Source organism: Thalassophryne amazonica, chromosome 15 (assembly GCF_902500255.1).
Source record: "Thalassophryne amazonica chromosome 15, fThaAma1.1, whole genome shotgun sequence".
In the NCBI taxonomy this organism is placed as follows: domain Eukaryota; kingdom Metazoa; phylum Chordata; class Actinopteri; order Batrachoidiformes; family Batrachoididae; genus Thalassophryne; species Thalassophryne amazonica.
This window is the reverse complement of record NC_047117.1, coordinates 12,887,794-12,904,078: the sequence shown is the minus strand read 5'-3', so window position 1 is coordinate 12,904,078 and position 16,285 is coordinate 12,887,794. Positions and strand designations below refer to the sequence as shown.

General features: G+C 41.8%; 2 protein-coding genes across 2 annotated transcripts; both read right to left on the bottom strand.

Annotated features, from left to right (window-relative positions):
- Window positions 1–599: 599 nt before the first annotated feature.
- On the bottom strand, window positions 600–9,396 carry plk1 (polo-like kinase 1 (Drosophila)). The gene is made up of 11 exons (XM_034188880.1): window positions 8,491–9,396; window positions 5,734–5,902; window positions 5,136–5,280; window positions 4,946–5,039; window positions 4,619–4,844; window positions 4,072–4,114; window positions 3,395–3,492; window positions 3,073–3,150; window positions 2,056–2,210; window positions 1,760–1,942; window positions 600–1,207 (listed from the first exon to the last, which is right to left on the bottom strand). Exons 1-11 carry the CDS (start codon window positions 8,851–8,853, stop codon window positions 1,016–1,018), a joined length of 1,746 nt encoding a protein of 581 aa, XP_034044771.1. The 5' UTR covers window positions 8,854–9,396; the 3' UTR covers window positions 600–1,015.
- Window positions 9,397–13,157: 3,761 nt separating this feature from the next.
- Window positions 13,158–14,256, bottom strand: LOC117526332 (ras-related protein Rap-1b-like). Its single transcript, XM_034188401.1, has one exon. The coding sequence runs from the start codon at window positions 14,249–14,251 to the stop codon at window positions 13,646–13,648; it is 606 nt and encodes a 201-aa protein (XP_034044292.1). The 5' UTR covers window positions 14,252–14,256; the 3' UTR covers window positions 13,158–13,645.
- Window positions 14,257–16,285: the final 2,029 nt, after the last annotated feature.

Genomic DNA, 16,285 nt, shown 5'->3' with positions numbered 1-16,285 from the left:
GTTTTAAATTTACATGAAAAGTTCTGCAAATAATTTTTATATTCCTACACTGCTTATCTGCATCTTGTCACTTACAATTAAAAAAATAAATGTTTAAGAAATATTAAAAATTATTTTTTCTTGAGTTCTCAACTAAGATGATTTCCATATTTTCTGCTTATTTGCACATATTTTTTGGTTTGTGTGCACGTGAAGCAGTACACCAAGCAGTTAGTGTGCTTGTTTCCAATGCAGAAGGTTCCCAGTTCAGACCTCTGCCTGCTCATTCCCCGTATAATGTGAAGTTACATCAGGAAGGGCATCTGGCGTAAAACATGGAAGGCCACCTCAGATTTGCGGTGGAAAAATAAGGGAGGAGCCAAAGAGAATTTTTTTTTTTTTAACTAGAGACTTTATTCAAGCTTGTGTAAAATTACATGTATCCATATTCATGTGTAAACATGTTGTTGATAGATGTCAAACATAAAAATCAACTACAAAATGTGACTACAGACAAATTTACATGATGAATTATTTACAGTCACGTCTCCATATTACACCCCCCCCCCCCCCCCCCCCCCAAAAAAACAACCCCTACCCACAAACTCTGAATGACAGAAGCATTGATTCAGTCCCAAACAGTCACATCACGGCACAGCTGGTGTATGAGTCGCATGTACTTAAAAATACAAGACTAAAGGGTCAACTTGAAACTGTTCAATTTAAACAAAGGTGAACACTCAAAAAGCTCCACCCACGAGACACAGGGTTACAAACAGTCAGCCATCGATCCTCCCACAAGCCACTGCAGCAGAGTATAGAGAGAGTAACGAGGCTAAAACCAGCCCCCACAAACAAGCCGCAGAAGGATTCAAATCAACAGAGACTGAAATTTGACAGTGACAGGCTGAAGCAAAAACATGAAAATAATTACACTGTAAACATTCAGCAATACAGAAAATAGGAGGAAAATGAAAGGCTACAACAACAAGTGGTCAGTGATTAAATACAGAGGCAATGATTAGTGTGAGGTAATTTACTGCGCTGCCCCCGGCTTGTTTTCACACAGTTTCTCCACCATATTTTTGGCGTAGCGAATGCGGCTGGAGAGCTCCTTACTGCAGCCGAACTCCTCCAGCAGAGACAACTTGTAGGTCCGGAAGTCTCGCTTCTCATCGATGTAGGTAACGGCGCCCATCAGTGGACACAAGATCAGCTTGGTGTGGTCCTGCAGAGAGGGGTTAGCCAAGACGAAAGGTTAGCATCCATACAGCAGCTCAACACCAAAACTGAAGAACTGCGCTTTAATTTATACTCTTCTCAAACAAAAAAGGGAGGGGAGCACAAACATCTGTTAATCTCAGTCAGATAAACAGTGTGAACCTAGTGCCCCTTGTTTATTATTACATTTTTCAAAATCAAGTGTTCCAGTAATATGCCAAAAAAAAAAAAAAAAAACCACACACACCTTATGTTTAAAGACCTCACAGCCCACCTGCAGTACCTTTGTGGCCCACAGTTTGGGAAACACTGATCTACAGGAAAGTTTCCAAACTGCTCGTGCAGCATGAAAGCGCTTTATAAACAATAACTAAACTCAGTGGACACAAAGTACTTAAGTCGTCCTTTCAAAAGTTGTAAATTTCAGAATGTTTGCCTTTTTGGATTAATATTATCTTAATGTTGTTCTGATGCATTTTACTGCATCACTGCTACCTTGATGTACCTGTCAAGACCAAACCCAGAAAAACTCAAATGAGAAGCTGTGCTGTTGCTGGACCTGGAAAAAGTTGATCTGGACAGTGCCGTTGGTGAGGTGCAGCACAATGGCACTCTTGGTTCTGAACCAGAGGGAGAGGTAGGGCAGTCGCGCCAGCTCATCTCCTTCTCGCCGTGCCATGTTGGCGCCGGCCTTCAGCAGGTGCTCACTCATGTAGTTCCGGAAATATTTCAGCAGCGTTATCTGAAGAAGGGGAAAAAAGAAAAACAAAACAGGTGATGCCCCAAGCACGACCCTGTACATAAACATTTTTAAAAGGAAGTGAACCCCAGATGACAGAATTTCAAACTGCTGACCTTCTTGGAGAGTGATGAAGGGTACGAGCGCACGCTGAGGTATGATTCAGCCGCTGTCTTGTCAATGTACTGCAGGCTGTCCCCGTCGGCGTACATTATCATACGTGTGTAGTCGTTAAACAGCACACCCACGCTGTTGTCGCACAGCTGATAACCTGAAACACACGCGTGACATGTTACACCATTGCAAGTTACATCTGAAAAATCAGTTACACCGGGTGGAGGAGGGGTTCCTTTACCCAACAAACTGCACTAATTTAAATAGCCATCTGAAATAAGTTAAATGGAAGCATGTTTTCTTTTTTGGCGGATCGGAGTCAAATATTGCCAAAATGTTTATGCCTGTAAGGTGTTTTTTCAGGTATTTAAAAACAAAAATAAACATGGCGTAGCACATGTGGACAGAATAAAAGAGCTGGTTTACCTTATAAGAAATAAGGTTATGGCAGCATTGGATTAGAGAGACGGAAAAAAAAAAAGGAGTATTTAGGTGGACTTCCCCTTCTGTCACCATGATTATTGTCAGTTATCATGAGGCCAAAACCCAGCAGTCGGATTGCATCACTCAGTGGAAACTGTCATTTCACTGTAGTGTTTGTAGTTATTCTGAAAATATTTCTTTGACTTTTGCACTAATTCTGTAATGAAAACCCAGCTACTGACTCAGCCAATATGCTTCATGCTGCTTTTTGTAGTAGTTTTTATTACACATTTATAATAGCTATTTAGAGAGGGTATTTGCTGATTTAATTTTCAGCACCATAATATCTGAAAATCATTCATCATCTTGCAACAGAAGACAGATGAATGACTAAATACATCCTTACTGTATATGCAAGTCAAAATACAGTTTGTCCACTTTTTTCCTTATAAAACATCCATTTATCATCTTTCTGTATTAGCAAACAATGTTTCAACGCATCTTCTCTTCCCCCACAATGGGTACTGATGTGTTTAAATGCCTAAAAAAATGGATAAAAGATAACAGAAGTTGAAGCGGTATCTTCAGTTTCTTACCTAATCCATATTTGTCAGAGTAGTCCACCCATTTGCTGATCCAGAAGATTGGGACGCATGCTGGATCTTCTGCCTCTTCTACAAAAAACACAAACATCTTACATGGTGCTCACACAGGCAGCCAAATGATCACAATCATTATTAATGAATCAACCCAAGGATTTATAGCACTCTGGAGCAGTGCATGGACAGTGTGTCAAACAGAGACAAGCACATCTGCAGAATCCTTTCAAACTGCATACACAACAAAATCCTCTGGTGTGCTGTACATCTTAGCCAGGAAAGTACAGTGCTCGGGGGGGGGTGCAGCATTGATCCTCACCTTGCCGTATGATCACCTTCTGAGATGGTCTTGCAGCCATGATGCTGTTGAGCTGCTGCAGCAGGTCTTTCAGGTGGTTCTCCACTGGCTCGTTCTCCCTGAGCACAAATCAAACTTTGCTTAATTGACACACACAAAACTGTGCAACAAAAAACATTTTTCTTTTTATTGTTTATGCACCATGACACCAGATCAAATTCCTTGTATGTGAGAACTTACTTGGCAATAAATGTGATTCTGATAAGTCGAGGGGAGTGCAGTTTTCACTATAAGATGTTTAAACTTCAGTTTGTATGGAGCCACTTTAGGCCATTTCCACAGATGATCATTTTGTATTTGTATGTTGCCAATCTAAGTCAGGACACTGTAAGCTGAGATAGTAAGAAGGCGGTGCGTATGGCAACGAGCCTCCAGTGCAGACTAGAACTATGGTTACAGCACTGAACAGTAAGAAGAATGCTTTTAAATCAGCATTTATAGTTTTTGTCGCCACACATTCACATGTGTTGCGGGGGGGGGGGGGGGGGGGGGGGGGTTGACGATGACACTGTCACAAATGAGGATCGAATCCACAGATCTGTGGTCCACAGATGCTCCTGCTCCTCTCAGGCAATGAGGTTTCCCGCTCATATGCAGAAGCATTAAATCATAAAGGGCAGTTTTGCGCTATTCCTCACCTTGGCATGGGCTCTTCTCTCACATCCACCTTCTCACTTCCTTCTGTGGAGAAAAGAAAACCATTTGCAAACTCAGGTGGACATTTTGTCTACCGATACAACTGTCCAGTGAATTCGGTTTCATTTTAAAATGTATTTGCATGGCCTAAAAACCACAAAACCTCCCAGATGTCTTTAACATCGTTCACAACACTGTTCATCCCGAGACTTCTTTCCCCTCAGAAACATGAGAGCTGTGACAGTTATACAAAGATGACGCGTCACTTTTAGAAATTAACTCCGATAAAGGGGAAGACAAGTCTAGATGTCACTCAGTGAGATGGACATGTCCATCTCACTGAAGATGGAGACAACAGTATCCCATACACACGAGTGCTCTAATGTATGACAACAGCTGCAACAGTCAGGATTGCTTATTGCGCTTCATTTAAAATAAATTAATAATATTAAACCTCTAACCAGACAAAGAAGCATGATTCAAAATTTGGCTTCATCTGAAGGATTTTTATGATATTAAATTTTATCTGACGGTGCTCCGTTTTCTTACCCTTGTTGTCAATAGCGGTCAGCGGGCGTCTCTGGCCAAGTTCCGGAGCTGTGGATGGGGCGATGGAGAACCGCGGAGACACAGTGAGGCAGGTAGTGGGCAGTCGGAGGGGAATGTAGCCGGCGGTGAAGAACTCATCAGCTTGAAGCTCAGACACTGACGGCCTCTGGGCAGGATCGGCATGCAGCATGCGCTTTATTAAAGAGGACGCTACCGGGTTGATGTGCTGTAGAAATCAAATCCAGAAGTGACGGGGAACAGTTTGTGACAAGACTGACGAGCGGAATGATTGATGGAGTCATCATGTACTACACTGCTGTGACATACCCAGGGGATGACGTAGTTGTTTTTCTTGATGCGACTGTATGTTTCCTTCAAGCAAGACGTCTCAAAAGGGGGCTTACCCACCAGCAAGGTGTACCTGTGAGACCGGGGTGGTAAAGTGAGGGGACTGAATCTTGCAACTCAGCTGTTTGATTTTTTTTTCCCCCACTGGGACCAATGTGTTCAAACTTACAATATACAGCCGAGGGACCAGACATCTACTTCGTAGCTGTGACCTTTCTTGCAGAGAACTTCAGGAGCGATATAGTTTGGAGTGCCACACAACGTCTTCTTCCGCTCCCCTTCGAACTCGATTTTGGTGGCTAAACCAAAATCCCCTGGAGAATAACACAAGAAGTCCTTAGAGGATCTCTGTGCAACTGAACTTGTCTGAGATACACTCACTTAAAATTTCCAGTTCAAACTTAATTTAAAAAAAAAAAGCGTTACCATGGGAACTAGAACGCAAGAGTTACACATGCATACAGACCGAACAGATAAATAAAAACAAATCGGGAATGAGGAGCCCAAAATTTACAATATAGTGAAAGTGCACCACCATGTGGACCTGTTTGATCACAGCACCAACCAGCAGGTGACTTCAACATCAAGCTGAGGGGTTTGACACAAGAAGGGTACAAGGAATTACAGATGGCCTCAGGGGCATAACAGCCTCTTTTATAAACTTAAGAGGTTTACACATACACTCTTCTTGATGTAAATGTTTGTTGTACCTCAATAGGATATGGGCTAGAGTTTAAAACTTTTTTTTTGTGAGTACTTCACATTACCTATTTTGACTTCCATGTCATCGTTAAGAAAAATGTTGCCCAGCTTCAGGTCCCGATGGATCACCCTGTTGTTATGCAGGTACTGGACGCCCTTGAACAATTGCATCATGTAGTAGCGAGCTTCCGGCTCAGTCACAGCCTTACGACGCTTGTGCAGCTCCAACAATGACTGAAATTTAAAGAAAATAACCACATCATTAAACAAAAAACACTTAAAGCCATGACTGAAATACTCCCTTTTGTTTCTATGAAATTTTAATTGATTTGTAACTTTGAAATCATTTGATTAAAACTCATAATATTAATGATTAAATGACAATTAGGCCAAAACTAACATTTTGCACAAGAACCAGTAGCTAACTAATAGCTATCTTCATTATTATTTGTAAATTGTTAAAATTTAGTGGCTAGGTTGCTTGAGAATACAAGAGTGTTCCTTATAATTTACAAGCACCTAATGTACAATGCATCCAGAGCTTCACATTTTCCACATTTTGTTATGTTACAGCCTTATTCCAAAATGAAGTAAATTCATTTTTTTCCCCTCAAAATTCTACTCACAACACTCTATAATGACATTTTTTTTCCCAATTTTATTCAAAAACAAACAAACAAAAAAAAAAAACTCAGAAATCACATGAACACAAGTACTCGCACCCTTTGCTGAATAATTTGTTGATGCACCTTTTGGAGCAATTACATTACACCCACAAATCTTCTTCAATATGATGCCACAAGCTTGGTGCACATATTTTTGGGCAGTTTTGTCCATTCCTCTTTGCAGCACCTCTCAAGCTCCATCAGGTTGGGTGGGGAGCGTCGGTGCACAGCCATTTTCAGATCTCTCCAGAGATGTTCAATCAAATTCAGGTCTGGGGTCTGGCTGAGCCACGCAAGGACATTCGCAGAGTTGTCCTGAAGCCACTCCTTTGAAATCTTGGCTGTGTGTTTAGAGTCCTTGTCCTGCTGAAAGATGAACTGTCACCCCAGTCTGAGGTCAAAGAACACTGGAGCAGGTTTTCATCCAGGACATCTCTATAGATTGCTGCATTCATCCTTCCCTCAATCCTTACTAGTCTCCCAGTTCCTGCAACTGAAAAACATCCCCACAGCATGATGCTGCCACTAACATAAAGGGATGGTGTTGGCTAGGTGATGAGCAGTGCATCTTTTCCTCCAAACATGACGCCTGGCATTCACGCCAAAGAGTTCAATTTTTGTCTCAGACCAGAGAGTTTTGTTTCTCATGATCTGAGAGTCCTTCAGGTGCCTTTTGGCAAACTCCAGGTGGGCTTCCATGTGCCTCTTACTAAGAAATGGCCTGGGTCTGGCCACTCTACCATACAGGCCTGATTGGTGGATTGCTGCAGAGATGGTTGTCCTTCTGGAAAGTTCTTCTCTCTCCACAGAGAAATACTGGAGCTCTGACAGCATGACCGTCAGGTTCTTGGTCACTTCACTGACTAAAGCCCTTCTCCCCTGATCACTTGGGTGGCCAGTTCTATGAAGAGTCCTGGTAGATCTGAACTTCTTCCATTTACAGATAATGGAGGCCACTGTGCTCATTGGGACCTTCAAAACAGCAAAAATGTTTCTGTACCCTTCCTGAGATTTGTGCCTCAAGACAATCCTGTCTGAGGTCTACAACACAATTCCTTTGACCTCATGCTTGGTTTGTGCTCTGACATACACTGTCAACTGTGGGACCTTCTACGTAGACAGGCGTGTGCCTTTCCAAATCATAAATAATAAACTCAATTTACCCCAGGTGGACTCCAAGTAAGCTGTAGAAACATCAAGGATGATCAGTGGAAACAGGATGCACCTGAGCTCAATTTTGAGCTTCATGGCAAAGGCTGAATACTTATGTACATGTAATTTCCTAATTTTTGTGGTTTTAATAAATTGATGATAAAAAAAACAAAGTGGTCAGAAGATGACTTTGTACAACACACGCTGTGATGGGAGCATGAGAGGGTGACACGGGGCGGGGTGTCTGGAGGAGTTATGGTTAGGGGAAGAATGACACGGGGGACTGGGGGAGTTATATTGAGGGTAAGGGAGAGTGACACAGAGGAGTTGGTCTGGGGTGATGTGGAGGGGTCTGGGGGAATTATGGTTATGGTTCAGGTATTGTTAGAAATTACAAAAAAAAAAAAAAAAAGTCAAAAATATTAAAAACCCAGTTGCCCGCTAAAGTGAGTGACGTGATGACATTATCACAATCAATAACAGTGTGTTCTGGACCAATCACAGCATGTCCCAAATAGCCAAGGTAAGTCCAAAACCAAACATGAAAACTCCACAAAGAAATGAACTGCGAGCTATTTGTGAGGCACAAGTCTGACATAAAATAATATACCTGACAGTGTTGAAATAACTTAAAGCTGGAGAAATTATGAGGAGAAAAAAAAACCTGTATTCTCTTATAACAAAGTGTAGCCTAACCATACTGTGCTCCTGTGTTGAGCTGACAGGAAACTGAAGCAGGACTTAAGGCCAGTTTTTTTCTGATAGCAGGAGATACAAAATGTGAGACTTGAAGGATGAATAACTTGATTGTATCAAAGATTACTGTACTTTTATTCAGCCTTAAACTTTAAAAGGGTAAAATGAACACGGGGATTAGGTCGGAAATGATCGTGAAGTTGTAGTTGAGCCGTTTAGTCATGGAGGACAGGGAAGTGCGCTGAAAGGTTTCATTTGAGGGGGCAAAAAAAAAACGCCCGTGTGGACCTTATCTGCCTTTTTACTCACCCTTCTCCTGCAGATTTCCAGAACCACGAAGACAAAGTCGTCGTCTTCGAAGAAGCCGTGGAAACCCACGATATGTGGATGGTTGAGACTTTTATGAATGGCGATTTCCGACGTCATCTTCTCCCTCTGGTGCTGTTTCAGGATCAGCGACTTGGGCACGATCTTACCGGCGAAAACCTGCTTGGTCTCCACGTCTGTTATTTCGTAGCACTTGGCAAAGCCTCCTTTGCCGAGGAACCTGCCTCGAGTGTACCTCCTCATGGTTCGTGAATCCACCAGTACGTCCGGGATCTCTTTAAGAGGAGCTGATTTTGGGTCGCCGTGGGCCGACGGGTTCGGTGGCTTTGCCATGCCCGCACTCATAGTTTAAAAATAAATAAACGTTTTTAAACTGGTCAAAGTGGTATCGACGATTAACTCGGGCGTCAAACGGAGTTAGCTTTGCTTTAACCGACGTGAGTCCTGGAAGCTAGCTTACCCCTCCTCATAAACCTCGATTTAAAACTCGCTAAACTCGCCTGGAACGTGATTCCAAAACCTGCCCGAACGATAAAAGAATAAAACGTGCAAGTTTCAGCATGAAAAAACCTGAGCAGAAGATGAAATTAAAGCGTCTTCCTACGTTGCTGCGGCTTTATCCCGTCCTGCCTTTTGACAACAGTCTCTGGCACAAAGTTTAAAACGCTATAGTGATGGTAACGGCCCGCGCTGATTGGTCAACTCGATTTGAATTCTGAGGCGATACAGCGATGCAACATGGGAAAATCAACGTAAACCGACCTATCACCAACTGACAGAGTCATATTCTGCTTTATAATTGGCTGGATGTTAGTTACTGTTGTCACATCGTTTCCTCAAGTAAAGTGCTGATGGGAAAAGTAGTCCAGGTGGCATTTAATCAAACGTGCTGTTGTAGTTTGTTATAATCGAAAGTAATCAAACGCTTTGCATAAGTAAAAATCCCAATACTGTAATACAATTTCTTACATCTATTTAACTATTTGTTTACTTGTATCTGAAAAAATAAGGGTCAAAAGTTAAATTAATCTCACTTCTGTGACTACAATATTTATTGTATGTAAAAAAAAATAAATAAATCTCATGAGGGTTACAGTCTAAAAAAATGAAATATTTACTTAATCTAGATAGTCACATGGTTTCACAATACTTGATTGTTTAAATGGGAAAAGCATATTGTAACAAGTTGTAATAATTAACTATTTGCTTACTTGTATCTGCAAAAATAAGGGTCAAAAGTGAAACTAATCTCACTTCTGTGACTACAATATGTATTGTATGTAAAAAAAATAAAATAAATTTCATGAGGGTTACAGTCTAAAAAATGAAATATTTACTTAATCTAGATAGGTGGATACAGGTGGATTAATGCACCTGCACCTGCAAAATTAAAGGGCCCCGGGTCACATGGAGCCCTTAATTTTTCTCAGTTTTTGAGAAATACACAAATAATAAATACCATCACAAGCAACTATACCAGTGATTGGTAGCAGAACTGTCACAATGCATGAGAGGAGCTTACCTCAGCATTCTTGTATAATATTTTAGGGAGCTAACGAAGACAAGGTTTCATTAAAATTGGTGTTTTCACATTTATTAAAGAAAAAGTCTTTAATTATTGGGAAGCACTGTTTGTAATGTTTTAATTTGGTGCTATTCACCTACATTCTATGGTTATTTCGTATCGATCAATCAATAACTGGACAGATAGATTAGACAGACGCACATGAAATTTGCAGTGGTTTTTAATTGTGTTTAATTACTTGGAGTTAGGATGATCCATGTTCTGAAAAAAAATGTGCATTTTATTTAATTGCTTCAAATGATCTTCCATCTTATTGCTGTCATCGTGTCTGACAGAACAGAGTCATTTCAGTTACAAGTGTGATATGTTTCGGGAATAAAATATGCTCAACAAACAACAGCCACAAAACTGGATTTATTGATGAAAACCCATTTGTGTGTGAAGGAATAAACCTACACTGTACACAAACATGTGACTCATTAACATAGTAAAAAAATTACATGACTTTAGTTAGTCCATATAGCAGTCTCATTAAAAAAACTGAAGAATATGTCTGTGCTACTCACATTGTCTATCAACAAGCAATGTAGGGGAGACTGGGATACTTGTTACAGTTATTAACCTTCATTCTATTAAGAAGCATTAAGTCCTAGCCCTGCGACAGACTGGCATCCTGTCCAGAGTGTACCCTGCCTCATGCCCTATGTCTGCTGGGATAGGCTTGAGCACCCCCTGTGACCAAGGGCAGATCCAGGATTTTGTAAAGGGTGGAAGGCCTGGGAGGGATTGCCCACCCAGAAATTTTTTAATTTTTAGGTGCCATTTCCTTCATTTTGGCACATATTTTACCACAAAATTCACCACAGAGAAAAGATACTTAACAACCTGTTTTTTTATTCACTTGAAATTGTATTGTACAATCTTGAATATGATGTTATGACGTTATGATGACAATTAATCATTTGATCATTAGACCATCTGAAATGTCTGCTGCTAAAAAATGTGAAAACCTTGGCCACACCTTGTTGAATGTATCTAGCTGACTTGTTGCTGAATGAAAGGTTCAGAAACAGCATTTGGCAGGGATTGTATTTATTTATTTGGTCCATGAAAAGGGGGGCCGTGCGCTCCCTGGATCTGCCCCTACCCATGACCTTTAATTGGAGTAAGTGCATATAGCAAATGGATGGATTAAGTCCTAGATAGGCTCTGTGGCTCATTGGTGCCCGTGCTTATCTCAAGATTCTGTAGCATGAAGTGGACAAGTCTACGACTACCCTTTGAAGGGACGTCCAACGTAGGTTACTTCCCCACCCAAGGCCTGTAACCATGTATAGCTGGGTAGTCTGAGATAACACAGGTTCAGTGTCTTGTCCAAGGACAAAGGTCAGCTTCTTATCCACTCAGTGACCTACTCTACTTCATTTGATTAGCTTTTGATTGCAGAAATCAAATGAGGTTAATCTCATCAAAGGGGACTTTGATAAAAATATATAGACTCTTCAGTTTGCACACGACCCCAATAGGAATGGATGCCATGCTGTATTTGGCAGATTATTTCACTGGCTAAGTGGTTAGTGCACTTGGTTTTAGTGTGGAAGGTTCCTGGTTCAAACCCCACCCCTGCCACATTCCTCCATGTAATGTGGAGTTGTAACAGGAAGGCCATCCGGTGTAAAAATTATGCCAAATCAACATGCAGATCTACCTTGGATCTGATGTGATGGAGGGAGCAGCCAAAGGGATTTACAGTTTAGGGGTTTTTTTGTTGTTTTTGTTTTGTTTTTATGAGAATGATAATCTAATCAGTGAAATTCATTAAGTTCTTTGCTACAGCTCAATAACTTTATTATACATAGATACATGTGCCTTGAGTGTAGTTAGCAATGCTGTTTTTCTATGATTTTTATGGCCGACTGAAACGTTCACTTAAAATAAGAAGACTCTTGTTTTTAACTTGTCATTGACAGACACTGATCTTGAGTTAAGTTAGCTGCTGTTTAAGTTTGTAACTACTGTATACATTTATCATTTACTGTGGTGAAATGCTCATGTTTTGGGGTGAACACCGTTTAACAACTAGACGTTAGATTTTGGTTAGCTTCCAGATCATGAGCTTTAATTTGTCATTAAGAAGTTGACACTTGCATTTGACTTCAGTTAGCTGTTAGCATTTGATTAATTTTGTAACCACGCATTCATCATTTACTTTGGTGAGATGCTCGTGTTTTAGGGTGAACACTGTTTAACACCTACAGATAAATTTTGGTTAGCTTCTAGACCATTCGTGTTGACTCCAATGTACAAACAGACTTTTAAAATTTAGTTAATACAACATATCAGTAGCAGTTTACTTAGCTTAATTCACAGATTGGTGTTTGAGTACTAACAACATTTCAAATATTTGCTGTTTAAAAGTTTGAGTGAACGGCAATTAGACATGAACAACTGAGTTTACGTCACTGCTATATCTAGTAAAGCATTAGCTTCAAGTTTTAGATAACCAGGCAAATCTGACTGCAGCTAAGTGTTTGATCAGTGACATTTTTACTTTGGTTGAATGTTGGACCGATAGACATGGGAAATTTAGAATTTAGTTATCTGCTATGGCAGCAGTTAGCATTATTTTAAGGTAACAACTAGACATTTATCTTTGACTGCAGCTGGGTGTTTGATGAGTGACCTTTTTAAACTTTGGTCTCCTTTTGGAATGTGAACTATATTTAGATATGAAATTTAAAATTTAATTTGCTTGTGTAGGCAGTTGAGTATGAGTTTTAACTTAACCAGATACTTTTCTTTGACTTCAGCTCAGTGTTTGATTAGTGGCTTACTTTTGTTTTGTTTTTTTACTTTGGTGAACTGCATTAAGCAAGAGCGGGATTTCAGTGGTGGCTCTAGAGGGGGTGTTGAGGGGCTTACATTACCCCCCCATACCCAGAGGCTCTGACCAAAGGTGTGGTAAAAGGTCTTACTTATTAAACAAGGCTGACTGATGAATGCTTCGGCATGCTGAATTAGAAGATATTCCACATTTAAACAAAGACTTGTGTATTAAAAATGACTAGAGTCCATACTGAGCTTTCAGGAGTGATTTAGAATGCAGGAGAAAGGCTGTGTTTTTTTTAAGGTTCTACAGCGACGCATACATCCTAGACGTGTGCGCCGCCCTCTCCACATGAAGCTATGTCTGCACCTGGATTTCAATTAGTAAATAAATCCTTTTGTATTTTTTGTTAGATGACATGGGGATTATCACAAGGACAGGAGACCCATCCTGAATATGACAGTAATGAATAGTTTCAGTTTTGAATTGTACTTTTACTTTAGCAGTGCATTTGTTTGGTGATGGCCACATCAGTCTGCACAAGAGCGGGTCACCTGCAGAGTCCTCACAGTCAGGTAAAACCAGTTCCTACGACAAAGTACAGTCAGGTAAAACCAGTTCCTACGATGGGGTACAGATATGTAAAACCAGCTCCTACGACGGGGTACAGACAGGTAAAACCAGTTTCTATGATGGGGTACAGTCAGGTAAAACCAGTTTCTATGATGGGGTACAGTCAGGTAAACAAGTTCCTACGACAAGGTACAGATAAGTAAAACCAGTTCCTATGACATGGTGCAGCTGTTGTTCTTCTTCAGTGGTGGTCTCCTCTTGCTCGCTGCTCGGGGGACCGTGTCTCTGCGCCTGCGCACTGGGCGCGGCAGGTCCACCTGCTGCAGCAGCACGCGCAGCACTTCCTCCGCGTTGTCGCCTGTGCGCGCGGACGCCTCGATGAAGCTGGCCGCCCACTCGTCCTCCACCGTGCGCGCGACATCCGCCGCGTGCAGCGCGCGGCCTCCGTTCACCGTCAGCTCCGCTTTGTTTCCCACCACGGCCACGGGGGCGCTGTCGCTCCTCAGCCGCAGGATGTCCTCCCGCAGCCGCCGCACTTCGTCCAGCGAGCCCGGGTCGTCCACCGCGTACACGAGCGCGAACGCGTCACCGCGTCGGATGTAGAGCTCGCGCATGGCGGGGAAGGAAAAACTGCCGCTCGTGTCCAAGATCTCCACGCGCAGCGTCCCGCCGTCACAGTCCAGCACGTGCAGCTGCTCCACGGTGCGCGTGTAGGTGTGCTCGAAGCGGTTGTGCAGGACGCGGTGGATGAGGGCGCTCTTCCCGACCCCCGCCGAGCCCAGGAACACCAGGCGGACCGAGCCAGGCTTCTCCCGCATCTTTCGGACTCCTGGTGGCACCAGCTGCTCTCCGGACTCCTCCTCAAGTATTTATAGGAAGTTAAAGTCTGCTCTCAACCAACCAGCTCTCTGTCTCCAAAGTTTGGACAAGGTGTCCTCTGCTCAGGGCCAAAGAGTCCAAAGTTTGCTGTCATGCCACTTGAGAACAGCAACAGGTTTCTCCTTGCAGATAAGCTGGGGACGTTGCACTATACGCAAAAATAATAATTAAAATAAAAAAAATGCACAGCTGTCTGCTACAGAAGCGCATTACATTCACTGGATTGAAAATATAGAACTTATTGAGAATTTAAAGGAAATCAAATTAGAAAATGCACAGGTTTCTATGAATAACATGAATATGGTACGTTCAAAATCTTTAATATTTTGCACACTTTTAGTGACTTAAGCAGCCAAGTGCATGTTGGCCTCAATGAAAAAATTGTGGTTTTTGGAGATACTGAGTTCAGCATTTGAACCGTTCATTTCTATCCCTATTACAGCTGATATTGGATAAAACTAAGTATTTTTCACTGTTTGTCACCCATACCTCAGACAGCAGTACAATACCCTTTTTTAATATTTATGATCAGATGAAAAAATATGGTATTCTTTGTGTAAAGCGACTGCACTCTGCATTGTGTTGTTATGACTCCGCCCATTCGCACGCCTCGGGATGCAAACTCACAATCCTCGACATGCAGTTAGTCTCTCTAACCAGAAGGCTAAAACCCAGGGCTCTGGGAGTGAGGTTTACTAACTAATCTGCACAGCGACACCTGCTGGCTTCCGTTACATTTGCCATATGAATGCATCATTTTTATGTTTAGACCCATCTGTACTCCTTAAATCACCCCCTATACATAGTGACACCTGCCGCAACAAACACATTCACACCTGAATGCACGCCTATGGACAATTTAAAGTTTCTAATCCTCTACCCTGGAGGAAGCAGGAGCAGACACCCACCCAAACACGGGGAGAACATGCAAACTCCACACAGAAAGGCCACTGGTGGGAATTGATCCCATGACCTTCCTGCTGTAAGGCAACAGTGTTAACCACTAAGCCCCCATGCTGCCGCCTGCTGACCAATGATTGCATAAAATAGCAGCTTCTGCAAAGTACTGCATTTTATGCACAATTGCATTTTTCGTTCTTGAATACTTTCTTTGCAGCCGTGATGCTTTGTTGGAGACAACTTCCAGAATTTGGTAACTTCACATGTGCACAGGTCATGACCAATCTGCCCTGTGGAGATCAGTGTTGCTGACTCACCTTGCGTGGCTGCACGTGGCTATCAGCGTGCAAACAGATACTGTGATAGCATGCACGTACAAATGTGTGTTCGTGCTCATTTGTTCTCTTATTATCTGTGACCTTGAAGAAAGTCAGTACAGAGAAATTTCTTTCACCATACGCTGCTGTCAGCAGTTCCATGAGATGTCAAATGTTTGCCTCTTTTATGGGATTTTTATCATTTTTATTTAAACGAACAGCTTGCTGTCATTAGATGCCACACGTCAACTGTGTGGTAGGACTGTGATTAACTGCCAGTAGGGGCGCTATTTCGCCGCAACAACAAGGAATTTTAACATAAACCAGGTTGTTTCTTGTGCATGCAACCAGCTACTGCTCAAAGCAGGATGGTTTGATTTAGGGTGTCAAACAATACGAATGTACAAACTTTCAGCTGTGATTCTGTTCATTCTGCACATTCATTTGTTGAGTGGAACTACAGTGCATCCGGAAACTACGCTTCCCTTTTTTTTTTCAAAATTTTGTTATGTTATGTCCTTATTCCAAAATGAAGTAAATAAATTTTCCCCTTCTACTCACAGCACCCCATAATGAAAACATGAAAAGTTTTTTTTATTTTGCAAATTCATTAAAAAAAAACAAACTAAGAAATCACACAAGTATTCACACCTTTTTCTCAATACTTTGTTGATGCACCTTTGGCAGCAATTACACCCTCAAGTCTTCTTCAATATGATGCCTCAAGCTTGGTGCACCTATCTTTGGGCAGTTTTG

Excerpts from the sequence above, each read along its gene's own strand:
- LOC117526332 (XM_034188401.1), bottom strand. The coding sequence starts at position 14,251 with ATGCGGGAGAAGCCTGGCTCGGTCCGCCTGGTGTTCCTGGGCTCGGCG.
- plk1 (XM_034188880.1), bottom strand. The coding sequence starts at position 8,853 with ATGAGTGCGGGCATGGCAAAGCCACCGAACCCGTCGGCCCACGGCGAC. Across the intron at positions 4,845-4,945 it reads ACAACTACGTCATCCCCTGG|CACATCAACCCGGTAGCGTC; the intron begins GTATGTCACAGC and ends TGATTTCTACAG. Across the intron at positions 2,211-3,072 it reads CTCTGACAAATATGGATTAG|GTTATCAGCTGTGCGACAAC; the intron begins GTAAGAAACTGA and ends CGTGTGTTTCAG.